The sequence below is a fragment of the Euprymna scolopes genome, chromosome 21, assembly GCF_053919585.1.
Source record: "Euprymna scolopes isolate OS-2025 chromosome 21, ASM5391958v1, whole genome shotgun sequence".
Classification (NCBI taxonomy): domain Eukaryota; kingdom Metazoa; phylum Mollusca; class Cephalopoda; order Sepiida; family Sepiolidae; genus Euprymna; species Euprymna scolopes.
In genome coordinates this window covers 58,890,766-58,918,757 of record NC_136502.1, presented here as the reverse complement: position 1 = coordinate 58,918,757, position 27,992 = coordinate 58,890,766, and the positions used below count along the sequence as shown (strand labels likewise).

Genomic DNA, 27,992 nt, shown 5'->3' with positions numbered 1-27,992 from the left:
TTTTTTTTTACGCTTATATGAGCTCACAGAGGAAGTTTGTTTAGTGGGGAGCTCTGCCACTTGTACTTAGCGTTATTGTTAAGGCTAAAGGTTTTAGGAGGAGGCTTGCCACTCATACCAAGGATTAGACATAGAATTAAGCATTTTTTAAATTTTTTTTTATTAAGAGGGTGTTTGATACCCATTGTGAAACTTTACAAGAATTATGACAAACAGACAAAAATAAATGTTATTGAATTAATATTATTTTGATTTTTAATTACATTTTATGTCTTTTCCTACCGTTTTTATTTTGTAACTGAGCACCTCCTACAAATATTTAAATATTGATTATCTTTTTTATTTTATTTTTTTTACTAATTGGGTAGATTAGTTTCCATTTGATAATAGTTCACTGAAAACATTTTTTAAGGGACGAAAATTAGAAGTGTGTTATCGTTCGTACACGTGAACCAAAACAATCATATTTCACATTTTCGCTTGTTAAAATATTTTAAAATTTACTACTACCCAATTTTTAAAAATATTTGTATGGTTGATAACAAAATAGCTCTAACTAAACATGTAAGAATTTTTTTTTTATAACCAGAATATAAAAAAAATCGATTTGGAATAAAAAATAAACAACAAAAACAAAATGTCTGTTTACGCCATGTTATCGCTGCTGCTACAGAAGTCTTGATTCAAATTCATAACGATTTTTTCGGATATTATGTTTTTAAATTGCTACGAACCACTAGAGAAAACACTGTTCAATCATCTTTTTAACGAATAAACATAGTAAAAAGATTGTTTCATTTAATAGTGAGTGTCCGAAGAATTTTTTTTCAAAATTTTCAATCTTTTTTTTTAACACAACAAAAAACGAGTGGTCACATGAATTTCGGACACTCGAAATTATTAAAAATGATATCTCTTTTGACTAATTTCCAAATTTCATTAAAAAATTCTTCACAGAAACATAGTAGAAATGTTTACAAATCAGGGGGGGGGGGCGTGACAAAATCTTACCGAAAATGCTGTTTTATGATGTTCACATTTTTATCACTTTATTTGCTTAAAACTCTAAAAATATATAATGTATGTTATTTACTAATTCATTTGAAAGTATATTCATTTCTGAACAAAACCGTGGAGACTTAAAGTGCTTTGGTTTTTGGTTTGAAGACTTAAAGTGCTTTGGTTTTTAAAATATGACCATTTTAGCAGAAACCCCTTGAAATCTATGATTATCCAAAGCGTTTTAACGGGTATGTGTATTGCTAGTTGTACTGAACTCTACATTCATGGCACCAACTAAAAAGAAAGATAAGATTTTTTCAATGGGTAAAAAATTAAAAATCTACAAGTTCATTTTTTTTTTTTTTTTAATTTATTTATTGAACTAAAAAGTTACTCCTGGGATTTGTGCCCCACCCCCTTGTGTTTTCTCTCAAAAGGAAAGAATCTGAATTTAACTTCTTTTTTTTTTTTTTTTTTTTTCTGTCAAGGAAAAAAAGATGAGCTTTACGAGAGAGAGGAGAGAGAGAGAGAGGGGCAATTAATTTTTTTCTTTTACCTCAAGATCTACATTGAGTTGATCATTAAAAAAGGAAAAATAGGCTATGTGGAAAATCATAATTTTTATCACACATTCAAAACTATATTCTTTTTCCCTCTCTTCTTGAAAGAGACAAGTAAGAAACAATAGAAGATTTAAAATCAACTTTGGCCCAAATGTGGAAATATCAAATGGATTTGCAGCAAAAATAAAATGATGAAAAACTAGTGCAACAACAGCAAAAATTAAAAAATTAAAAATGAAAGGTTGAATGGGTCGAATATCAGATGGAACAACAGAAGCAACAAAAAGAGCAAAGAAAGATTTCAGGAACAAAAAATAGAAGACTTAAAAAAATCCCATTACTGGAACAGCATGATAAAACAGACTACTTATTACAAACAAATAAAAACCAAGTCACAAAAAGTAACATAGCACTCTCACAAAACACAGAACACTATTGACAATTTTATTTACACTCCAGACGAAGACAAGAACTTCGCCTGGTATTTTAGAAGGTATAAGGACCTGTATAACATTGATTATGCTGACTGGGCAGACACTAAAAAGGTCCGCTTATTGCTTGAAAAACTGGGATTCACAGAAGACAACACATTCATAGATTACATTGTACTGTGAAAAATGCGACTAAACTTTTCCTGAAACTGTAAAACTCTTAACAGAACTGTTCAGCCCAAACGTGTGATATCATAAAAGGAAGAAATGCCTGAATTTAACCAAGAAAGAGGACAAGGACTATTAAACATTTGCATCAATAGTCAATAAGGATTGCGATGATTTTAAACTAGCTGAACTGAGTACTGACGGTTTCAAATGCCTGATATTCATTTAGGATTGGTATTGACAAAAAACTGAAATTTGATGCAAAGTTTTAACTAAATTAGAAAATGAACCAAACTTGACACAACAAAACTCGGAAGACTGCTAACAATTGATTACTATTCAAAAAGGATTCAAAGGACACTGAAGAATCTGACATCGCATACTAAGGATACAAAAAAATTCAAAACCCTATTCTCCAGAGAAAATAAAAACAAAAGGACATTATTACCCTCGCATGCAGAGAAAACAATTTCACTGAAAATCAAAGTAAGTCACCACCAAGTTTATGGTCTCGGCACAGAACCCTGCATTGGGGTAAAAACTGCTCATACTGCACAAAAACTTGCCTAAGTTGTAACAGAGTTGGACATAAAAGCTCCAATTCTAGAGCAAAATTAAAAGTTGGGTACAACAAACCAGAACCAACGAAAAAGACAATAAAAACACAAATATGTGTTGGTGAAAACATTAAATAAAAAATGTGAAGTTTCAGTTAGATTCAGGATCAAACTTCTCAATCATAACTTTGCATACATGGAGATTAAATAAATCTAGCATGCCAAAATCTTTCTTGCAAAACAACCAAAACAGTGACTGGATGGAAAATAAATTTGAATATGAATTAATCACTAATGCTACATTAACAACAAAGAAACAAAGCAACAAAGAAATTAAAAGTGCCCATGTTAAAACAAACACAAGAAATCTTTTCGGAACAATTGAATGTAACAATTAAGTTTGTGGGATTTGCCTTTAAATACATTCTGTCAAAAAGTGGAAATAACAGAAAAAAAAAAAAAAAAAAAACCTCAAGTTAGGATTAGAAGAAAGTTTGCCTGAAGTTTTCTCAGCCGTTCTGGGAAAAAGCACAAAAAATGTGAGCCAAATTCAAACTTTTCAAATATTATGCAACCAGTATTCAAGAAAAGAAATGTACCATTCACCTCATTGGGACAAATTAATGAGGAGCTTAAAAGACTTGTAAAAACCAGCATCTTATTAAAAGGCCCTACCATCTACGTCAAAAAGAAGTCGAAAGAAATCCACATTTGCACTAACTCCAGCACAGGTTTGAATTCAGTACTAAGACTACCATTACCCACTTCCTAGCCCCGAAAAAGTTTTCATTAAGCTAAACAGAGGAAAAATCTTCTCTAAACTCATTCTGAATGATGCATATCTTCAAATTCCAGTCAACACTGATAAGAGGTTATTCAAATTCGAAAGGTTAGCTTTTGGAGTCAAGGTAGCACTGCCCACCATTTTTCAAGAAATTATGGATACCATGTTTGACAGCATTGATTTCACAATAGTATACCTAAATGAGATTATCATAAGTAAAATTAATGAAGAACATGTTCTCAAGGTATTCTCTCAAATACAGAGATTTGGATTTAAAATAAAAGGAAAGTGTGATTTCTTCATGGAAGAAATAAAATGCTTGGGAGATATCATAGACAAGAGACAGAAGACAGGACCTAGAAAGGGCCTCAGCTATAAAGGATATACTGGCTCCAAAAAATATGATAGAATTATAAAGTTTTGAAGTTAGCAAACAATTATCAAACATTTATTCCAAAAATACACGACCTACAGGCTCTACTAAACGAGTTACTAAAATATGGACAGTGTGGAAATTGAAACCTAAATGCCAGGTGGCATTCAATAACGTTTAAAAAAAAACAACCTGACATCAGATCTATTCCTCATACACTATGACCCAAAGCTAAATATAGTAGGTGCTGGACGGAAGTAAAAAATAAAATAAATGATTGCACACACATCAAGATCTCTGCTCCCGGCAGAAAAGCACTATTCACAAATCGAAAAAGAAGCTCTTTCTATTATCTTTGCCGTTACGAAGTTCCACTGACATTTACACAGACAATTCATTATACTGCAGACTGACTGTTAAGTATTGAAACATTGTGTTGAACACAGATAGCGGCGTAGTTCAGATTAGTAACCAAGATGGCGACCAAGAATCAAATGCGGTCCGTCACGTAGGTAACCTCTTAAGTTCTGAGATATTATGTTGAACAAAGATGGCGGCGTAGTTCAGATCAGTAACCAAGATGGCGGCGTAGTTCAGATCAGTAACCAAGATGGCGGCGTAGTTCAGATCAGTAACCAAGATGGCGGCGAAGAATTAAATGTGGTCCGTGACGTAGCAAATGGCGAACTGATTGCATCCAAAATTCGACGATTTTTATAATAATTTTGCGACGTTTTGATTGGTTGTTTAGCACAGCCGTTTGTTATAAAAATGATTGGCGAATCTATTCGTCTCATACCCCCCATCACAAGTCAAAAACATTTTACACCCCCCCCCCTTTTTTTGATATAATGGAAAAATCCTTTCGGATTCAATTTTGGTTTCACTTGAGAAAAGGAAAGAAAAATAAATAAATAAAAATAAATGAGCAAAGAAAAATAAACCAATAAAATAATTTTTTTTTTTTTTTTTGTATTTTTTTCTCTTTTTCTTCTGGTTTTATGGGAATTTGTCTTTATTCTCATTGGTCAAAAAGAATTAATATATTGGTATAATGTGTGCAAAAGAAGCCATTTTTTTTTTCTGGATACATATAAAAATAAACACTTTTTAAATATATATAAACATACAAATAGAATACTTTTCAAATACATATAAACATATGCACAAAAATTCACAAATATACATTTTTGTTTTAACAAATTTTTGCCAAAAAAAAGATACAAAAAAAACTATTTCACAAAATATGAGGTTTACAAAAGGGTTTTAACAAGTGGCTTTTTTTTTTTTTTTGTAACAAAAATTGGAAACATTATGTTAGGTATTAATTGGTTAATTTGGTTAGTAAGGCAGAAATGGTCGCAGTTTAACGTCGTGCCCGGGACATTGTTTGAATTCCTGTTCTATTAAATAATTATGGAATGTTAAATTCCAATTGTGTGCACTTTGTTTTAGTCCATATAACAATTTATTTAATTTCCACACTCAATTTTTATTTTTCATTTTAAATCCCTCTGGAGGGTAAATGTAGATTTCAGTCAATCGGAGCATTTAAATAAGCATTTTTTACATCCATTTGATGTATTTTTAAATTGTATTGCGTGGCAAGTTGTAATAAAATTCTAATTGTTGTTAAATTTGTCGTTGGCGAAAATGTTGCACAATATTCCACTCCAGGAATTTGTGAGAAACCTTTCGCTACAAATCTTGCTTTAAAAGTTTCACTGCCAGAAACTGTGATATTTTTTGGGAAAAACCCAGCGTGAAGAAATTATATTTTTATCTGTTGGTTTTGCCACTATTTCGTATGTGTTATTTTCAGATAAAGCTTTCAATTCGGATACCATAGCTTGTTCCCATTCTTGGTGGTTTTGTGAATTAATCGCCTCACTATAACTTTCCGGTGCGCTGTTCAACGAAGAACAGTAATCCACGGCGTAATCTTGTACCTTTTCAATTTGTAAGAAGTCTGGCCTTTTTCGCTCCCTTATTGGGTATCGACTTGTCTGGTTACTGCTTTCGTCAGAAGTACTGTAATTGTCGTCGTTATTAATATTTTCATTGTGATCGATTAAGATGCTAGGCAATATTTCACGTTTTTCATTCACTGGATCGCCATTTTTTAAATTTAATGTATCATTGAATTTTACACATCTAACCCTTTTTATGGCATTTTGAGCTGCAAAGTAGATTAAATATGCCGGACTATATTTATCGTAACCTACGAAAGTACCTTTTTCGCTTTTAGTATTTAGTTTACTAGTGTTTTCTATAAATGCAAAACAATCAGAACCAAATAGATGCATTCTGTTCATTTTAGGTTTTATACCGCAAAAGCTTCATACAGCATTTTTCCTAGCCTCTTATTGAACGATCTATTTCTGATATATGCTGCTGCCATTAAAGCGTATGTCCATAAACTATGCGCTAATTTCGATTCCATAAGTAGGCATCTTGTCATCTCAAAAAGGGTTCGCCATGCCCTTTCAGCTGTGCCATTTTGGAAGGGGGAGTACGGTGCCGATTTTTCGTGTTTAATAAGGTGGTTAATTAGTAGAAGTTCAAAGTCTTTACTAGTAAATTCAGTCCCATTGTCTGAGCGAATACATTTTACTGAACCGTACGGGGCAACATCAGCTAAATATTTCTTAGTGGCAAGGATAGTGTCGGATTTGTTTTTTAGAAAACAAACCATAATTAAACTGGAAAAATCATCAATAAAGTTCAAAACGTACCTTAGATTGTTTCTCCCCATCGAGCTGATTGGACCTGCTAAGTCACAATGCACAAGTAAGAGAATTTTTGTAGCTTTTTTGTCTGGCGTTCGGCTTATATCTTTTGTCATTTTCCCCTGTGCACACACATCACAATTTGGGAGATCGTCTGAAGGTATTATTTTCATGCCTTCGACTACATTTGGTAATTTTTTAATATCAGCTGTATTGCAGTGTCCTAGAATTTTATGCCAGGTTTCCAAGTCGTGACAGGCAGTTTTTGAGGGAACCATACTTTTTAAATAATATAGTCGGCCATTTTCTTTAATGTCAAATACAGTTCCATTGGGGTATGTCAATTTTGATGTATTTTGGCCAAATTGTATATTTGCGCCTTGTTTAATTGCAGCCTGCACGGAAAATATGTCTTGCTTAAATGTAGGTATGAACGGAGCATTCTTTAGAATACAGTTACAGATTTCGCCTTTATTATTTTTTAGGTATATTTTAGCATCGCCTCTTTTCAAGACTATATCATTTATTTGACTACTGTCGGCAAGTTCGACAAAATGACTTTCAGGATTAAAGTTTGAATCAAAATTAATAAAATCAGATTCCTTGGTGATAACGTGTGTTATAGCACCACAGTCTACAAGGAGGTGTTTACCGTTTGTGGTATTATCAAAGTTACATGTGAATAGAAATGTATGTTCTTCCTCAAAGTTCTCAACGTTTTTTACGGAGTCCATTTTAGAGCGTTTATATCAACATTGGAAACTTTTGTGGTTGGGTCGTCCACAATTATAGCAGATAATTTTATTCTTTTTCTTGGGAAAATTACTTTTGGAGAATACGTTGCGGTGAGTTGCGTAATTTAGTGGTGTCTGCTTTCGAGAAGCATTTTCGAACTTCATAATATTGCTGGAGTTATTATTGTCCACGAGTATACGATCAATCTCTTTGTAACTGCGCAATGCCACTTTAAATTCGCTGAAATTTATGGGTTTGTCTTTCTGAATTACAACAGTTGTAAATGGTTTAAAATTGGCTGGAAGTCCCTTGAGGGTTATTGATATCAACAAGCTATCGCTTATTATTTCACCTGAGAGTTTTAAGGCATTGGCAGTTGTTTCTGCCCTTATGACGTAGTTGGTGATCGTTTCATTCTCATTATGTTTCAAAGAGGTTAATTCTGTATATTATTTTCGGTTTCCCTTTTGATAAATAATGTTCTCGTAATATGTTCAATGCTTTCCTCCCATCATCCAGTGTGTCTCTTATAATCAGAGACAGACTTCTATCGTCTAAACATTGAATCAGTTCTGCAAAAACAGTCGCGTTTTTTTCGAGAAATTCGGGGTCGTTTGGATTTTCTGTTGTAGATTGTATGATTTTGTGTAGTTTTTGAATCCTTAGATATCCCAGAAATTTTACCTGCCACAATTCAAATTTAGATTCCGATCCGTCAAAGAAAAGATGGTGGCTGGGCCCATAACCTGTTAAGTTTTGAGACATTGTGTTGAACACAGATGGCGGCGTAGTTCAGATTAGTAACCAAGATGGCGACCAAAAATCAAATGCGGTCCGTCGCATAGGTAACCTCTTAAGTTCTGAGATATTATGTTGAACAAAGATGACGGCGTAGTTCAGATCAGTAACCAAGATGGCAGCGTAGTTCAGATTAGTAACCAAGATGGCGGCGAAGAATTAAATGCGGTCCGTGACGTAGCAAATAGCGAACTGATTGCATCCAAAATTCGACAATTTTTATAATAATTTTGCGACGTTTTGATTGGTTGTTTAGCACAGCCGTTGGTTATAAAAATGATTGGCGAATCCATTCGTCTCATACCCCCCATCACAAGTCAAAAACATTTTACACTGACCATAAACCCCTATTAAACATCTTTGGGTCGAAGAATGGGTTACCTGTCTACACAGAAACAAACTGCTGAGGTGGGGCACTATTCTGCTGTTTTAAGATTTGTTTTGAGACAGAGTGAACCTCTTGAGGACTTGGTAATTGCTTCCTTATGTACCGATAGTAAAATTAAAACCATGATGTGCAATATTATCAGAAACCTTCTGGTCACACTACATGAAATTGAACATGAAGCACAAAAAGACAAATTTGTTAGTGCTGCAAAATAGAAAATCACAAACAGAGACCAGCAAATACAGGATAATTTTTCCATGTGATGACATCCTATTATAATAAGAGGGTTGTCATACCAAAAGCATTATAAAAAAATATGGAAGACATATGGGTCACCCAGGAATAAACAGAACAAAGAGCCTCATACATATTGGCCGATGATGACATCAAAATCATGGTCGACTTATGCAAGCAAAGGCATCCCCAACCACTTTTAAGCCATTCCCAAAAACAGATCAACCCAGGTCTAGAATTTATATAGATTTCGCAGAGCCATTGGAGGATTGGTAAAACCTAATTGTGGTGGACAGCTACACAAAATTGCCAGAAGTTCACACATGTAAGAGACCCACTATAGGGTGGTTATTAATTTCACCATTATATATTTCACAATATTTGCCCAATTTGGAGTTGTCAACTACTTAGTAAGTAACAATGTGACTCAATATATCCATGTACTTCAAAGAGTTATGTGTAATATTCCAAATTAATTATGTCACAACTTCCCAGTACCACCCGCAATCAAAGAGGCAGGCGGAACACTTTGTCAACACATTGAAACAAGCATTCAAGAAAGCATGCAATACATCTCAGAAACTGCACTGCAACAGTTTCTACAGGTCTATAGGATCACCCCTAATCTTAACACACTATTTTCAGTATCTCTAGTGGAGACTATGTTCCAGTGGAAGATAAGACTCTTATTTGAAAAACTGTTACCAAAGTAAACAAAATTAAGAACCTCTGTTGTGCCTACGAAACACTATGACCCAGGAGAAACTGGACATAATAGACAAAAGAATCAGAAATATGGTGTACATTATTCAATGTCTTAAATTCACACATAAAAGATATCTTACTGAGATAAGAAAGCGTCTGTTGGATGATCCAAACTATGCACTTCATAAAGAGGTCATTAAGATGATATACAACACTTCTGATATTGAACCACTCCAAGTAGCTCCAGAACAGTGCTGATCACGAAGGCAAAGGAAATTTACAGATCCTTTAACAATTGATTCACAAAAGAAAAGGTACTAGTACCCCTTGCGGAGTAAAGTCTTGGGAGGAGTGTTATGGGGACTTATACATTCACTCATAATGTACTTTTCTAACCATTATTAAAACTAGTGTTGGGATTATTCCTAAATTTTTTCCGATTCTGATTCCAGGAAAATATTGATTAACGATTCCGATACCAAGTACGATTCCGATTCCCGTGGAATTGTTGATTTGAAATATACCATTATATAATCAAAAGTTTTGTGTAGTGAAAAAATTTGGTACAGTGAAAAGGTGGAAATACAATTAAGGGAATTTCGAAAACGATTTGATTTTTTTCGTAAAATTTCTTTCATGTCAAAACAAATATTTTAACCATGAAATTAATAACAATCAATTTCAGAAGTTATTTCATATATTAACAGATATAAAGAAAAAGGGTGGACGTACACGAATGCTACCCCTGTAGCGAAATACGCATTGGCTCCGATGTTGTACGTTGTTTTCAAGTTTAATTATGTTCACGGGACTGTAAACCATTCACAAAATTTTGTGGATCCGCTTACTGGTGTTTGCACCAACAATATTGAAGCCTACTGGTTTCGTATTAAAAGAAGACTGAAATACATATCGGGATCAGTACGAGAAATGAAATGGTTTCATGTCGAAGAGGCCATGTATAGAGAGGCTTATAACATGAAAAGTGAAAAAAATATTAGATAATTTTGAAACATTTTTAGAGCATGTTCATGAAAATTCCCAATAAGCTTTGTGAAAAAAAAAAAAACGTTTTGAACGATGAAAATTTTTATTTTTTAATAAAAAATAATTTTTAAAACAAAAACAGTCATGTTCTCGTCGAGTAGTTTTTATTTTATTCAAGAAAATAAAAGGTACTCATGCATTTAGTGAGCCGTGCTGAAATAATGACATTATTTAGAAAGCCATTCTTAACATGGAGACGAGAGGGTGTTGTGTACCTATTCTGTACTTTCACCTAACAATTTAATAAGAACAGGTATCATAAAACTTTAATGAAACTTAAAAGTACTATTTAAAAATAGCGCGGATCAATAAGTGCACTAGCGCCAAATAACATGTCACTGTGTTTCGATCTACAACATTCCACAGGAGGTACGTACACGCTTTTTGTTTATCGCTACAAGTGCTAATTTTGACTTTCACCAATTTTCCTTTCAAAAACCATTAGAAACTCTTCAAACATTGGACGAGGCACTTAAACCATTAAAAAAAAATAATAAAATAAAAAAAAATAACGGTAATATAAGTGTATAAACACCAATTTTTTTTTTTTTTGCTTTGATTTTGTTTGTTTGTTAAATCTGGCAAAAAAAATAAATAAAAATAACAAAAAATACAAAAACAATAATAAGAAAAGGGTATCGTAAAACTTTAATTAAACTTGAAAATAATATTTAAAAATAGCATGGATTCCATTTTGCCTTTCACCAATTTTCCTGATAATAATTACATAAACTCATGCAATAAAAAAAGAAAAAACCAAAAAAAACACACACACACAGATAAAATCATAAAAATCGGTGAAGCTTGGATAAGTAGGTTTTTTTTTTTTTTTTTTTTACATGGAGGGTCACCACTTATCAAGGCCCGAAGGCCACTCAGGGATAAGGGTTATTGCATGTACAGTAATCAATGAGATAGTATTGTAGTAATCATTAGTATTGGGGGTTTTGATAGAGTGTCTTACTTAAGGGGGTGGTTTGTCAGGAGTTTGTTTATGTTGGACTTGAAGACGTCCAAGTTGTAGTCAGGTGAGAAACAGGCAAGCGGCAGAGAGTTCCACTGGCGTGCAGTTCTAAGAAAGAAGCTTTGTTCATGGAATCTATGTTTGGATTTAGGCACAGATAAAGAGTGGGGAAAATTATTGACAGTAGTTTCATCCAGACGGGTGTTTCTCGTGAAAGATTGGTGAGGGGGGACGATAGATTGGAGCTCAGACGAGCACCTGCCATGGAAATAGCGATAAAACAAAGACAGGCTTGCAACGTCTCTTCTGTGGGAGAGAGGTTAAAGGGAAGAGAAAAGGGCATCCCCCACTAAACCACAAAGTCTATTTTGTACTCTGTCAAGGCAGGATAGGCTGTTTTTAGCAGATCCTGCCCAGATGTGGCAGCAGTACTCCATCCTTGGACGTACTTGGCTTTTATAAAGATAGAGAATTGCATCAGTAGTGAGATATCTTCTGGAGCGGTAGAAGGATCCGACCATTTTCCCAGCGTCCCTGGCAACAGATTTGATGTACGTGTTCCATTTTAGATCAGGAGTAAAGGTCAAGCCCAGAAGCTTGTCAAAACATGGAGCCTCTCCAAGGAGAGTCATTCATTTCAATTGATGCCAGATGGGGATCAGAGCGTTAATGATGTAAAGATAGAAGCTTGGTTTTGGATGCATTAAAAGTGACCAGCCACCTCTTCCCCCATTGTACCACATGCTCAAGATCAGAGGAGAGAGAATTAGAGAGAACTTTGTCATTTACGGCCTTTGATGTGTTGCCATAGATGGTCGTGTCATCAGCATAGATGTCAACGAATGATTTAAGTATGTGTTTTGGGAGATCATTGATGTAGATCAGGAAGAGAGTTGGACCCAGGATGGACCCCTGAGGGACTCCAGCATTAATACTGTGGGCCTCTGATTTCTGCCCATCAACCACTACTCTTATGAACCTATTGGAGAGAAATGATTTAATGATTGAGAAAACATTTCCAGTAATATCGTAGCTGGGAATCTTGTGAAGTAGGCCTTTATGCCATACCTTATCGAAGGCCTTCGATATGTCAAGAGCAATTGCCCTGGAAAGGAAACTTTTGTCAAGAGATTCACTAATCCTGTGTGATATAACCGTTAGCACATCTGCTGTAGATCTTGCAGAGCGGAAACCATATTGCGTGTCACTAAAAAGGTTGTTTCTGTTGAGGTTGACAACCGGTGAAGCTACCGAAAAGTAACCCTTTTGAATGAAGATGGAAATAAACAATATTTTTTAAATTAATTTCTTAATTTTACTTAAAAACAAAATGTAAGCATAAATAAAATATTTTAGAAAATAATTTCTTAATTTTAAATAAGAATTGATTGTAAAGAATTTTTTTTTTTTTAATAATTACTGAAAAATATTGCGAAGTGTTTACATAGTTGGTTCTTTGGGATAATAAGGGCATCTGAAACCCCCCTTCCAAAATGAAAAAAGCTTTAGTGCTTTTTCTATTTTAAAGCGCCCTTTTGTTTTGTTTTAAGTTTGAAACACAAGTAGTGGCTAGTCAACTTAGAACAACAACTGCGCATGGCGGAAATTCTTCAAATGCATTGTAATGCTTTTATGGTGGTTGAAAAACGTTTATCAGCCACCATATTACTTCCTATCTACTTGTCTCCTCATGAGGGCAGAGTTAGACACAAGGTTGGTTTTTTATGTAGAGAAGCATTTATTACTAAAAAACGAAATGGTGAAATATAAAAGCAAGTTAAGCTAAAAGTAAAAAAATAATTTTTTTTTTTTAATTCAAAGAATTAAAGAAAGAAAAAAACCCAAAGAAACTTCAGAACTCATTAAGATAAAGATTACCTTTAAAGTAGTTAATAAAATTCTTGTATATCATATTAAATATCTTATGAAAAGTTCTATGACGTTTTTATCATAAATTTTTGAGAGCATTAATCTCACTTCAAACAAACAGTTCAACTTAAAAATATAAGAGAATCATAATGAAAGAATCGTAAATCTAAGGCATTTTTTAACAATGTGATTCCGATTCCTCCCCAAAATATGATTCTTACAATTAGCAATTCTGATTAATTGTCCCACCATGAATTAAAACTCTGAGAATGAATACTCTTATGGGGAAATATCATGACCTAAAGCAAGAACACAGACTATCTAACTTAACAATTAGAAATAACAGCAACCTTCTTTTTTTGTTGTAGTTTTCTTATACAATATATTCTTTCTACCTGAACCTGTTGTTTACGTTTTTTCCTTATGACTTAAGGCCACAACAGTTATATTAATCTGCAGTGAGGATTGAACCTTTAACCTCCAGAAGACTGTCACTTAGTATCATTATCTATTGCACTTCAAGTCCATATAGTTTTTTTTTTTTTTTTTACAAAGTAGTCACCACTTATCAAGGTCCGGAGGCAACTCGAGGATAAGGGTTAATGAGTGTATGGTAGTCAATGGGACAATATCATAGTAATGTTAGTAGTAGAAATTTGGCAAATCGGATTACTTAAGGGGACAGCTCATTAAGAACTTGTTCACATTGGACTTGAAGACAACCATATTGTAGTAAACTGAAAAGCAGGCAAACGGAAGACAATTCCACAGGCGTGCAGTTGTAAGAAAGATAAGAAAGAATCTTCATTTATGGAATTTACGTTTAGGTACAGATAAAGAGTGGGGGAAATTACTGATAGTGGTTTCAACTAGATGAGTATTTTTGTGGAAGTTTAGCAAGTGGGGATCATAGATTGGAGCTCAGACAAGTACTTGCCATGAAAATAAGAATAAAGCAGAGACAGGCTCGTAATGTCTGTTTTGTGGGAAACCATTTGCAAGAAAAACGAGCATACTAGGCTACGAAGTCCATTTTGAACTCTGTCAAGGCAGGTTGATGTACCTATTTACTATGCCTCCCCACGGGACAGAGTTAGACAGCAGGGTCGTTTTTTAACGTGGAGAAAAGGTACAAAAATAAAAATTGTCTCAGTCGTGAAGGACCTCTCCTCCACCGAAAGAGAACAAGAAACAGAAGTGCAGCATCTGAAGAACAGATACTACACTTTGATCTTGTCCCGAAAAGGCAGGTTGATGTAATGAGAATGATTTACCCCCATGCAAGCTCCCAAATTTAATAAACATTTCAAAGTTTGAAAAGATGCATCCAATAATGTTTTGGTTAAGATGAAATGTTGTGTGATGGCTGAGAATAACAGACACAAATTAGCATTTATGTTTATCAGAATTTGTTCCACTTGGAGTATAATTTTCAAAATGTCTGCAGGCAAGAACATATCAAAATTGGTTGGTTGTTTTTGTTTTACGGCATATCAACCCTTTTCAGGTTATTTAATGCCAAATCCAAAGTTTGAAGAAAAATTTTTTAATAGAATATATTTGTTGTTTTCAAGTCCGTTTCTATTTAACCGGGTCAGAGTGGACCTGGGAGCAATGGCAATTAAAGGGTGGCTCCCCACTCCCCAAAGCCCGCAAGCTGGGGCCTCACCACAGAAGGTCATATCCAGGACCACTCAAAATAGGATAACTGACAGAAGATGGACGTGGATATGGTTACAATAAGTAAAAATAATGCTATAATAACAAGAGAGAAAATGAAAAATATAGAGAAAAGTTTTGTTTGTTTTTTAAATCAAGTGCAAGAGAAATATGTAGCATTTAATATTTTATGGTATCAAAAGTTTCATAAAGTTGATGAGTACTTAACTGTTAGATTCATCTGTTAAGCTTGAGTACTAAATAAGATGCATAACGATCCTTTACCAGAAAGTAAACTTATTGTGAGATGTTACATCAATTCACCCGCATTCCTCTTGGTCTATTCTTATGCACATTTGTGTAACAGTTGTGAAAATAACAATGATAAGAATAGGATAAATTATCAATTTTCATCTGAAAAATTCTGAAACAAAAAACAAAAAAAAATGTCCTAATTATATATCGAATTTCATCAATAAAAAGTTGTAGAGATTTAAAGTATGTAGATAATCAATTCAATGTTTGCTTCTTGGCCCACAAACCCTAACCATAAAACGAAAGTTTGGCAATCTGAAGTCTAATTACATTGCCTTCTACTTCTGGTGTCTAAGTCACAAAAAATGCTGAGTAAAACTGCAGTATTTTTTCATGAGGAAAAAAAAAATTAATATTGGAAAGTTTACCAGGAAGTGGCTCTGTACAAGTTATTTCTCTTGGAAGCTCAAATTGTGTTGGGTTTGCATAGCGTGCTGCCTTGGCCAGCAGAAACAGAGGATGGTAGTCTTCAAGATTTTCGTCAGTTTCTTCATCTACCACTTCTACCCCATCCTTTTCTTTCTTTGCGTCTTCCTAAAAGTGAAACAAAAAAGTGAAAAAATTATATTTTATTATTATTTTGTTTTATTGGAATTCTTTGAGATGAGTAATTTGTACATTTATTAATTTGCAGACTCTTATCCTCATTTTCAGAGTTGTGTGGACTCTTATCCTCATCTTCAGAGTTGTTATTTCACCATGTTTCGGTAAACTCACCCTCTGGTCTTCTTTAGGTGGTTAACTGTGACGGCATAGGAATGCGGAGTCTCTTAACTGAGAATACTCAGTAATTACTGCCTGCCATAGTTGCTGTCTAACCACATTTTGGCCAACTAATCCTCTGGTCTGCTTTGGGTAGGACTGAAACCGCTATTTTCAGACAATGCTCATCTGAAACTGTAGCGATTCAATGTCTCTATCCACTGCGCCATGGGCCCTGAAGGAGAGCAACTATTAAGATGAGGATAACAGTCCATAAATAAATAAATAGAAAAAAGTAAAATAAAGTAGAAAGAAAAGTTTTCAACTCGCTTTTAAAATGTCAATTTTGTTTTCTATTTTTGCAGAGTTTATATAACTAACTGTGCCTACATAGAAGATACTGCCCAGGCTGCTGCAAAGAAAACTGGGTTCCTCATACCATGCTATAAAGCTTCTAATACCGTTTAGTATCTTATATTTCTAAAAAGCCACCATGCATGGAGTATTGTTGTCACATTTGTGTTAGTGCATCAACCACTAGTCTCTCCCTCTTAGACAGGGTTAAAAAAAAAAAAAAAAAGAAAAAAAAGAATCTGATAAGTCCCACCTTACCTACCAACCTCTAGTCTCATCATCGCATTCCTGTGTTTGCTTTAATGGAATGTGCTTCAACGCACTTGCTGTTTTGGTGTCCCCCTTGACTTAAATGTCTCCGACCAATTTGACAATTAAATCCCAACCCTTCAAATATAAAGGTTGCCAAATGCAAGAAAGTTTTCTACTCTAATAGCTCATTTCTTCAAACTGCTAGCCTCTGGAATTCATTCTCTACTCTCTAATGTTTCCAATATGCAGACATTTAAATGTAATGTGAACAAATATCTTACTGTATAACTCTCCACTTAGTATACCTCTATGGATATGACCCCAAATTCACACTAATCCTTACATCTTAGTGGTAATGTGCTTTGTTTGGGGGTAAATAAAAGTTAAAATAATAAAAGTCATACATTGTTTAAATATATAAGCTCTTAATAATGAAGATGAAAAAAGAAAAACTGTAAATACCTTTTTCAGATTTTTCTTACTAGATAAAAAAAAAAAAAGCAGATGTCGCATCCCTACGATGATTTAGCAATTCAAGCAGAAATCTGCTTTTTTCTGGATTTAAAAAAAAAAAAAAAAAAAAAAAAAAGGCGAAATTGTGCTAAAAAAGCATACCTGTTAAATAATGATTTCATGGATGGTATTTAATAGAGAAAGGAGACACCCTATATTTAAGAGCCCTTTTGGCTGAAAACAAAAGTGTAGTATCTGTTCTGATTATACACTTGTCTATCCTGTTCTCAGTCAGTGAAGAAGTCCTTCTAGAGCGAAGCAATTTTTATTTTTGTTCCAATCTAGAATGCCTCCTTTTTAGGGAGTTGGATATTCTCCACATAAAAAAACCCTCATGGAGTTGAGAGCAGGTAAATAGGATCACCAGTCTTTATATTTATGTAGCTGTGTAGATAAATATACTGACCAGAATTATTTAACATAGTGTTCCTTCTATATAATACTAGCGTGGGTGCCCGACGTTGCCCGAGTGTTTGGAGGTGTGTGTGTGTGTGTTGGAGGGGAGGGGGGTAAATCAAAACAAAATGGGCTGTTTAAATATGAAAAAAAAAAAAAACAATGTTAAACAAAAATGAAAAATAAAAAAAAAAGCGAATATGCGAAAAAAAAAAAAAAATCGAAGTGTGTGTTGGGGGAGGGGGGGTAAAAAATAAAAACTGGAGGTGCGTGTTGGAGATGGGGGGGATAAATCAAAACAATTACAAAAAACGATGATAAACGTCTTCAGAAAATCTGAAAAAACAGCGTACGTGATGAAAAAAGAAAGAACTGTTTCAATAGTCAAAAAAAAAAAAAAAAAAAGTGTGTGTGTGTTAAACTTGTTTAAAAAATTTTTTTAAATTGGCGAAAGTGAAGCAATGTTTGGAAAAACAAAAACAAAAAGAAAAAATAACCCTGTTTCAATATTAAAAGTTTAAAAATTGAAAAAAAAAAAAAAAAAGATACCTTCCATCACGATTTGAACTCTCAACCTTTAGATAATGACGCTACTCTTTAACCAACTGAGCGAAGAAAGCATCGCTGAAATTGGGTCGGTTTTTATAATATTTAAACTGATTCAATGGACGCTGTCATTGGCGCATGTGTATATCGTTATCTTGTCATGAAAGAAGGATTTTTTGCTACCCTCCCTGTAAAAAAACAAGCCGTTGAGGGTGAAGGAATTAATGTTTTTAGCCAATTTTTCAACATTTGTCAGCCAAAGGTTCGAGCTTGAAAATGATACCTATCTGGCGAAAATCCGTGGCCCCTGTCGAAAGTTTTGCGAGACATACAAACACACACACACACACACACACACATTTTGCCTTTTATATATATAGATTACAAGGTTATGCTACAAACAGAGACAGTTTAAGAGATGCTCTTGTTAATATGTACATAAACTTACCTCGGCAGCCAGTAATGAACAGCGATGACACACCCACTCTCCAGATGGAACATCATCTTCAGTAAGTGGGGGATCACTAATGAGGGGGAAAACAAAAGAGAAAATAAGATTTAGATTGCTGAGAAAAAAAATAAAGAATTCAAAAAACTTATCTGATTAATCAAAATAAAATAAAAAATTCCCTTAAAACATAAAAAATCAGAATCTTAATGAAATTTTCAGGATTTTAATAAATTAAAAAAAATAGATTTCATCACAAATAACTACATTCATTACAAAGATGAAATATGTCTTATAGTCAAAATTCTGTGACTGCCTTTACAAAAAGTTGGCACTTTAAAAATGCAAAATAAACAAGATATATCTTGAAAACTTTAAATACTAGTTGCCTTTAATATTTTTTTCATTTACACTTTCAGTTTGTAAAAGATAGGTACTGAATTTCGATTATGGGACAATAAGAAATTTTTTGTCATTAAAATGAAAGTAGGGATAAATAAACTCATTAAAATGACTGAATAAAATAAAATAAAATCTTTAAGTTTTTCTTTTGTTAAATGAATAATTTTTACATTAACATTCCTCTATTAATAAATACTGACAATTTCATTAAAATCGAATAATTCTCTGAGTTTTAAATTTTTTTTTTTTTTTTTTTTTTTTTTTACAAAGGCATCACCACATTATCAAGGCCCAGAGGCCACTCAAGGATAAGGGTTAAAGAGTGTACAGTAGAAGTTGGTCAATATAGTAATCATTAGTAATGAAAATTTGGTAAATTTAATAACTTATATGGAACGGCTCATCAAGAACTTATTTACTTTAGACTTGAACACAACCATATTGTAGTCAGCCGGAAAGCAGGAAAACGGAAGACAATTCCACAGGCGTGCAGTTCTAAGAAAGAAGCTTTGTTCATGGAATCTACGTTTAGGTTTAGGGACAGATAAAGAGTGGGGGAAATTATTGATAGTGTTTACAGCTAGACGAGTGTTTCTTGTGAAAGTTTGGCGAGGGGGGACCATAGATTGAAGCTCAGTTGAACACTTTCCATGAAAATAACGATACATCAGAGACAAACTCGCAACATCTCTTCTGTGAGATAGAGGTTGTAAGGAGGAGAAAAGGACATCTCCTACGAGGCTACGAAGTCTATTTTGAACTCTATCAAGGCAGGCCAAGTCCTTTCTAGCAGCTCCTGCCCAGATGTGGCAACAGTATTCCATCCTTGGACGTACCTGGCTCTTATATAGATAGAGAATAGCATCAGCAGTGAGATATCTACTGGATCGATAGAAAGATCCCACCATTTTTCCAGCGGCCTTGGCAACAGATTTGATATACGTGTTCCATTTAAGATCAGGAGTAATGGTCAAGCCCAGAAGCTTGTCAAAACTTGAGGCCTCCTGAAGACGAGAGCCATTCATTTCAATTGATGACAAATGTGGATTAGAATGTTGATGATGTAAAGAGAGAAGCTTGGTTTTAGATGCATTAAAAGTAACCAGCCACTCCTTTCCCCATTGTACTACGTGCTCAAGATCAGAGGAGAGAGAATCGGAGAGAACTTGGTCGTTTACTGTCTTAGATGTGGTACCATAAATGGTAGTGTCGTCAGCATAAATGTCTACAAATGATGTAAGGATATGATTTGGAAGATCATTAATGTAGATCAGGAAAAGAGTTGGGCCCAGGATGGATCCCTGAGGGACACCGGCATTAATACTGTGAGCTTCTGATTTTTGCCCCTCAACTACTACTCTTATGAACCTATCAGAAAGAAATGATTTAATAATTGAGAAGACTTTTCCAGCTATACCATAGCTAGCGATCTTATGAAGTAAACCTTTATGCCATACCCTATCAAAGGCTTTAGATATGTCAAGAGCAATTGCCCTAGAAAGATTGCCACCGTCGAGAGATTTGCTAATCCTATGCGATATAACTGTAAGGACATCTGCTGTAGATCTAGCAGAACGGAAACCATATTGAGTGTCACTAAGGTTATTTTTGTTGAGATGTTTGATTACTTCTGTATTTAATACAGATTCTAGCAACTTACTCATGACGCACAGGAGACTTATTGGCCTGTACTGAGAGGGGGATGAGCGATCACCTGAATTCTTAAATACAGGGCATACTGATAAGATTTTCCAGGGAGATGGGAAACTATTCTCCTTAAGACAACGTTTAAACAGTTTTGTAAGTATGGGCGCTAGTTCAGGTTGAAGTTTTTTTAGTACTATAATTGGAAGACCATCAGGGCCAGTTGCTTTACTGGAATCAAGGTTTTTGATTAGCTTGGCAACATCACGTACAGATATACGTATATCACGTAGCGTGTTTTCTGATACAAGAGGAAATATTGGGGGTTGGCGGTCTTGGTCGCAAAGGGTAGAATTAGCTGCAAAGTTCTTGACAAAGAGTTTGGCTTTGTCTGATGCTGACGAGATTACCTCAGGTCCATTGATAATAGTTGGGATGGAGCACACGCTTCTGTTCAGGATTCTGTTTGCTATTTGCCAAAACTGGTGGGAACCAAGCCGCTGCTCAGCTACTTTGGACTTAACAGATTGAGCATATAACTCTCTTGCGTTCCTTATTACTTTCTTACAATGGTTGCTGGCAGTCCTGAAAACGGCTTTAGTTTCCATACATCTATTACGTTTGAAGCAGTGGAAAAAGTGATTTCTGTGCGCAATGGCAGCAGCACATTCTGGAGAGAACCATGGCTGGCTGTTAGGTTTTTGCTGAAACTTTTTAGAGGGTATGAAATGGTCAATACCTACAATTAACCATTCAGTTAGGTCTAATACTATAGAGGACACATCCTTTTTAAACATGGAATGCAGAGGTAGATCAGATATAAATGTACGGAAGCTATCCCAGTCAGCCTTAGTGTATCGATATACTGTACGATGAAGAGGTACGTCTGGGGACTTATTACATTTCATTTTTATCTTAATTGATACAACAGAGTGGTCGGAAGATCCAAGAGGCGACAGAACAGAAACTGAACATAGTTCAGGGCAAGTTGTGAGAAAAAGGTCTAGTAGGCTCGCATACTGGCCGTCATTATCGGGCACACGGGTAGGTTCCTGAACAATCTGAGTGAGGTCATAGGCAATGGAGAAATCATGACAGAACCTCCCCTCATCATCGGTCTTGTTTGAGTGGGTCAACCATTCGACGTTGTGAACATTGAAGTCTCCACATACGTGAATGTTAGCTGAAGGATAAGTAGAAAGGACTTGGTCAATTTTCTCAGATATGCTTTGAAAGATAGTAACTCCGCTGTTGTGGGGGCGATAGAGAGTAAATATAAATGCAGTAGTGTGAGCTAAAGCAACCCGGAAGCACATATAGGGTAAGTTAGGATCTTCCCTGGAGATGTCCCTCCCACATGGAAAGCTATCTTTTATATAGGCACATATTCCATGCCCATGGCGATCTTGGGGGTCAGATTTAGAAGTTAAGTTAGAGTATCCTGTAATTGCAAACTCATCAAGGGAAATAGCCTGTCCAATGCCAGTTTCACTTAAAAATAAAAGGTCTGGTTTAGTCTCCTGTAATTGGGTTTCAACCTCTGGAAGGTTAGAACGTAGACCCCTGATGTTGGAGAAGGAGACATGGTAGTAGGGGTCTACGTTTTTCTTCAATCAAGAGAAGGAATTTTTTTGTTAAAAATTTAAAAACAAATTCCTGTCACTTTCATTGCTTGTCTCTAATCTTATATTTGTGTAAAGCACACTTCTTCTCATCCATTTTATTCTAGCAGAGTTGCTATTTGTCTTTCAGTATACTAAAGCTGTGTTAATCAACATTTGTTTCTTCCGGAGGCATTTTCATATAGATTTAAATCACACAAAATACATGCTAAAATATTCTTTAGTTTTGGGAATGAGATATGTGAAAAATAAATTCCATTTTAAATCTAATTAGCTCTAACTTGCAATTACCTCACTAAGTCACCCATCTTTTACTATATTCTTTTGTCTATCATTTTGAATTTAATTATGTTAAACTCACTGTTTTTTTACCTTGAATTATAATTGAGAAAAATTAATAATGACAGGATATATTTAGAATTGAACAATTAAGAAATTGCTTTTTCTAAATACTTTTTTCAATCGTGTGAGGGGGGATTTATTTGTTCATGGTTTAAAAAATTTATTTTAAAAAATGTAATTATTGTTTATTTCTTTTCATTTTGTTTTAATCATTTTTTGTAGTTTTTGAGGATTTATTTCATAGTCATTGTTTTAAAAAAATATTTTTTTATTTGATTTATTTATTGTTTATTATTTTTCATTTTATTTTACATGAGCGACATTCACCATAGCCAGGTTGAACCGGCTTCCTCTCAAGGACAAAGTTTCATGAGAATATCAAATTTCCAAGTGATCTCCAGTCAATTTCATATTTTTATTTTGTAATTAATTGATTACTATTCTTCAAATCGATGTAGTAGGAATTTATTTTTTATCTATATATTTTCATACAAGTTCTGATCATTGGTTTAGGAAATTTTTCATATTGGGGTTTAAAATTTACATAAAACTATTTTTATTAAATATTTTTAAAGAGGCATCGTTTATCCATTACTGGAAAATTTGTAAAAAATATCTGTAAGAAAACAAGTTGTGAGGGGAAGAGGTTACTGTCACAGAGAAAGAATGAAATTGCTTACACCAACTATTTCAAATATAGAATTATTTGGACTTGTTCTTTTGAAATTAATTTCAATTGTTAAATTTATATGCAAAGAGAGCTAAGTATAAAAGCGTGTATTTTAGATGTACTTTGAAGAGTGTAGATACAGAGTGAACACAGCTTATGATGAGTTTTTTGTCTTACATGAAAACAGCATGATTAAACCTAATCTAGTCATGTGACACTAGCAGCATGTCCCAACATTGCTCGGGATTGTATAAGGATAACTACATACTTTTTTCAATACTTTCTTTGTTTTTAATGACCTACCACAGCTTATCCCCTTAATACAGATGGAAAAATTTGAAATGTTTAAAACTCCCAGAATCAATATCTTATACTAAAAAATATGCATTTGAAGCTGTTTTTATTTTTAATGGATTTTCTTCATTTTATTAAGCAAACAATACAAAATTAGCCGGTAGAACGGGTCGAGTGAGAAGTGTTTGTGTATGTGTGTGTGTGTGGGGGGGGGGGATCTGAAATTTACTTACTATTTAAAGAATCATTGCTCCTATAAAGGATGAGAAAAACATTTAGCTCCTCCCCCAAGTGTTATGCAAAAAAATTAGAACGACAAGAAAAATACACAATTATAAAAAACAAGGGGGGGGGGAGTAGGTTTTTTTTTTTTTTAGGTATGAACATCTTTTTTTCTAAATCGGCTCATCATTATCATTATTTTAAATGATTTATATTTTAAAAGAAAGAACTTATTTTACTTTTACACTTGTAGGCAGATCTCTAGTGCGATGGTATCTCAATAACATTATGGTAAAACCAACACAAAAAAGTTGTGCTCCGAGTGTGTGTATGATACAGTTGTTGTTGTGGCCAAGGATCCCAAATACTCTGTTGATTGTTGTCCGGTTGTGTCAGCGCCAGTGACAACCTTCTTCGTCCACCACAAAATTGTTTAGCCAGGTGGACCAAAAAGTAATTTTTCAAATATAGTGAAGTATATTAATATATTGTCAATAACATGGGACAACAATAACACATGAAAACTGATTAATCAGAAGCAAAGTTTGATTTGTCAGCTTAAATGCTATTTAAATCTAATTTTGAAAATCTGACACGATAGCTTTATATGATAGATTAAATTAACAGAAGTTACACTCCTGACATACTTTGACAACTGGTTTCACTAATTGATAACTCTCTCTAATATTTACTAGAGTTGCTTATTCTGTTAAATAGAAACAAGATACCAAAGCCTTTGACTTGACCAAATTCACATGAGGAGAGAGGGATATTTTCAAATAGCAGTTCATTGGTCAGTTGAGGCCGTTTGCACCCATGTAACTTGGAGAAGTAAATTGTAATGGTACGTTCCTATGATCCTATAATGCAACTAGGGTTGTTTTGACTCGTAAGAATGTTAGAAGTTTAAGTCGGATATTTTAATTTCCAAAGCATGAACAGATAATGTAAATACTGAACTCTTTAAAATAAGGAATCTCTATTGATTTCATTCTCCAAAAGGGCAGAGTTAAACATAAGGTCGGTTTTAATGTATGAAAAATCTAGCATAATCGCCTTAAAAAAAAAAAAAAAAAAGAAGGGGGAGGCATTCTGGATTGGGACAAAAATTTAAATTGCCTCAATCTAGAAGGATTTCTTCTTTAATAATCAAAAACAGAAGAGATACTACATTTATATCTCGGCCAAAAGAGTCAAAGTCAGAATTTTTGAGACTAAGAGTTCCTACCTTCTGACCCACAACATTGCACAGAACACCTGAAACTGAATATTTAGTTACGAGGGGCATGCAATAAGTAACGCCCCTGACCCACTTCCAGTTGTCTGATTTAGCTGAAATTTTGCATGTGCAATGATTTATATCTCTATGGGTTATGTGGAAAATTACAGCTCTAAACTAATTGTGGTTTCTGTTTCACAGGTGTTTGAACTGAGTCAGGTGTAAAATGGAGCTTGTTGAATGTCGAGCAGTGATCTGGTTTTTGTATTTGAAAGGACACACACCACAGGAGACTTTTGATGAAATGAAAGAAACTTATGGTGATAATGCTCCATCATATGACCTTGTAAAATGCTGGCATTGTGAATTCAAACATGACCGGAAGTCTGTGGAAACAGCTCCCAGACCTGATCCCCCCCCCTTCTGCCATTGATGAGGCATTTGTCCGTCAAGTTGAGGCTGCCATTTTGGAAGATCGGTGTATTACTATTCGCCAAATAGCCCAAGATGTCAAGATTAGTACAGGGTCTGTGGAAACTATCATTCATGACCATTTGCATATGCATAAGGTGTCTGCCAGATGGATTCCCAGGTTGCTCACACCATTCCAGAAGCGAGAATGCGTTGAGTGCTCGAGGATGAATTTGGAGACGTGCCAAGAAGAGGAGTCAAAGTTTTTCAAAAGACTGATTACACAGGATGAAACCTGGGTCCATCACTATGATCCAGAGACCAAAGCCCAGTCAATGCAGTAGAAGCACTTGGACTCACCACCTCCAAAGAAGGCAAGAGTGCAGCCCTCCGCTGGCAAGGTCATGCTCACAGTCTTCTGGGACCAGGACGGAGTAGTGAGGACAGATTTCCTGGCAAAGAGTACCACAATTACAGGAGCCTATTATGCTTCACTTTTGAGGAAATTAAGGGAAGCTATCAAAATCAAGAGGCGGGGCAAGATTAGCAAAGGTACCCTCCTCCTGCAGGATAACGCTCCGGTCCACAATTCGCATGTCACCAGATCAGAAGCACGGGCGTGTGGTTATGAAATCCTCACCCCTTCTTCCCTAATCTCCTGACCTTGCACCCTCTGACTTTCACCTCTTCCCAGCCATGAAGTTGTTTTTGAAAGGAAAGAGTTTCCCAGATGATGCAGCCTTGATTTCTGAAGTCACGTCATGGTTGGAAGACCAACCTGAGGTGTTCTACAAAAATGGTCTCCAGAGCTGCATCAAACGATGAGAGAAATGCATAACTCTGGGTAGTTCCTATATAGAGAAATACTAATAACTGTACCAAGTTTTGTTGCTCTACTGCTATGGGAAGTGGGTCAGGAGCATTACTTATTGCACGTCCCTTGAAAGATGGTCATTTTTGCTGGCAAAAATGGTTACAGTAGAAAAGAATTTGGGGGATTGTGCATGATGAGCTTGACAAAGTCAGTTGTTAGAATCTCAAAATCAAGTGATGAGCTTTGTGAACAAATGGATAAAAACTGTCCAAAGATTTATTTGTAATGGCTTTTTGCTCAATTTCGAAAATTTCAAAAGAGCTTTGTCATTCTCATTACACTTGCCAGTATATAAGATGTTTCAAAGTTCTGAATAATAAATGGTGTTGCAATCAGTGTTCTATAACAAAAGAACACAACAAATATCTAAAAGGATCTTATTAAAAGGAAAAAAACCCAAAAAAACTAAAGGTCATTTAGTAAATGTTGAGATTGTCATTATTAACCTGTGCATAGGGTATTGTTGCCATATCTGAGCTTGTGCACCAACAACTAACTAACCTAATAGATCCTGCATTAACTTGCTAAGTTCCAGCTAGCCGCATCGCTGCAGTATTACATTGCTGTACTTGTTTTACAAGTATTTCTACAGAAAGTGATCCAAGAAATCTATTGGACTTGTACCCTCTCCTCAATAATTAAAATATCCCCCAACCCACCTGATTTGAGGCAAAAATCACACCCCTTCATTGTGGAGGTCCCTAAACACTGAAAGATTTTCTACTTTGATAACTTTTTTTCTCAAACAGCTTGCCATTTGCCCAACATGACTGCATCAACATGCAGAAATTTAAATGTAATATAAACAAACATTTTGTCAACACATTTCTGGTTTAAATCTGGCCCCTATCATAGTGAATCCTTTTGCTTCAGTGGCAATATGCTTTGTTTGAGGTGAACATATAATCTAAAAAGATTAATTGATTAGTGAAAAGTAGTCAACACAAAAATCATTTTTTTGATTTGGGAGATTTTTAGTCGTGTATCACTTTCTTTAAATTGAATTATTTTATTTCTATATTGAGGGAGCCACACACACACAGAAAAACAAACATTGTAGACAGTTTTGAAAATCATACCCATCTTATCTATGTAATAGTAAAACTGTGTATTTTGCTTGTTGCCCCATGCACATTTCATGACATCATTTTGTGACCTCACAAAATGACAAAATTACTAAAGGATGATAACCACAATTAAAGCAGAGAAAAGTGGATGATGTTACCCATTAAATCAGAGCGAGAGATAATTTATTCAAACATCTAATTCTTTGAACAAAGGATCAAGAGAGAAAATAAAAAGAAAAAAAGGAATACCAAAACGAAATATAAAAGAAAAAGATACTGAGAAGAAAAGCAAGAGAGAGAGAGAGAGAGAGAGAGAGAGAGAGAGAGAGAGAGAGAGAAAACTAAAAATCGGAAGAGAGGGAGACATAGAAAGAAGAGAAAGAAATAGAAAAGAGAAAGGAGGGGAAGAGAGAGACAGAAAGGAGCGGGACAAAGAGACAGAAACGAGCGGGACAAAGAGACAGAAAGGAGCGGGAGAAAGAGACAGAAAGGAGCGGGAGAAAGAGAAATGGAAAGGAGAAAGAGAAATGGAAAGGAGAGAGAGAAATGGAAAGGAGAGAGAGAAATGGAAAGGAGAGAGAGAAATGGAAAGGAGAGAGAGAAATGGAAAGGAGAGAGAGAAATGGAAAGGAGAGAGAGAGAGAGAGAAAAATGGAAAGGAGAGAGAGAGAGAGAGAAAAATGGAAAGGAGAG

General features: G+C 34.7%; 1 protein-coding gene across 1 annotated transcript in view; it reads right to left on the bottom strand.

The window, feature by feature from the left end:
* Nucleotides 1-27,992, bottom strand: part of LOC145242397 (PHD finger protein 12-like) — a 109,417-nt gene that overhangs the window by 47,708 nt on the left and 33,717 nt on the right. Inside the window, exons 3-4 of the mRNA XM_080105424.1 lie at nucleotides 18,533-18,608; nucleotides 15,690-15,855 (exon numbers count right to left, since the gene is read on the bottom strand). Of these exons, the coding sequence (XP_079961550.1) occupies nucleotides 15,690-15,855; nucleotides 18,533-18,608 (242 nt within the window). The remainder of the gene's footprint in view (nucleotides 1-15,689; nucleotides 15,856-18,532; nucleotides 18,609-27,992) is intronic.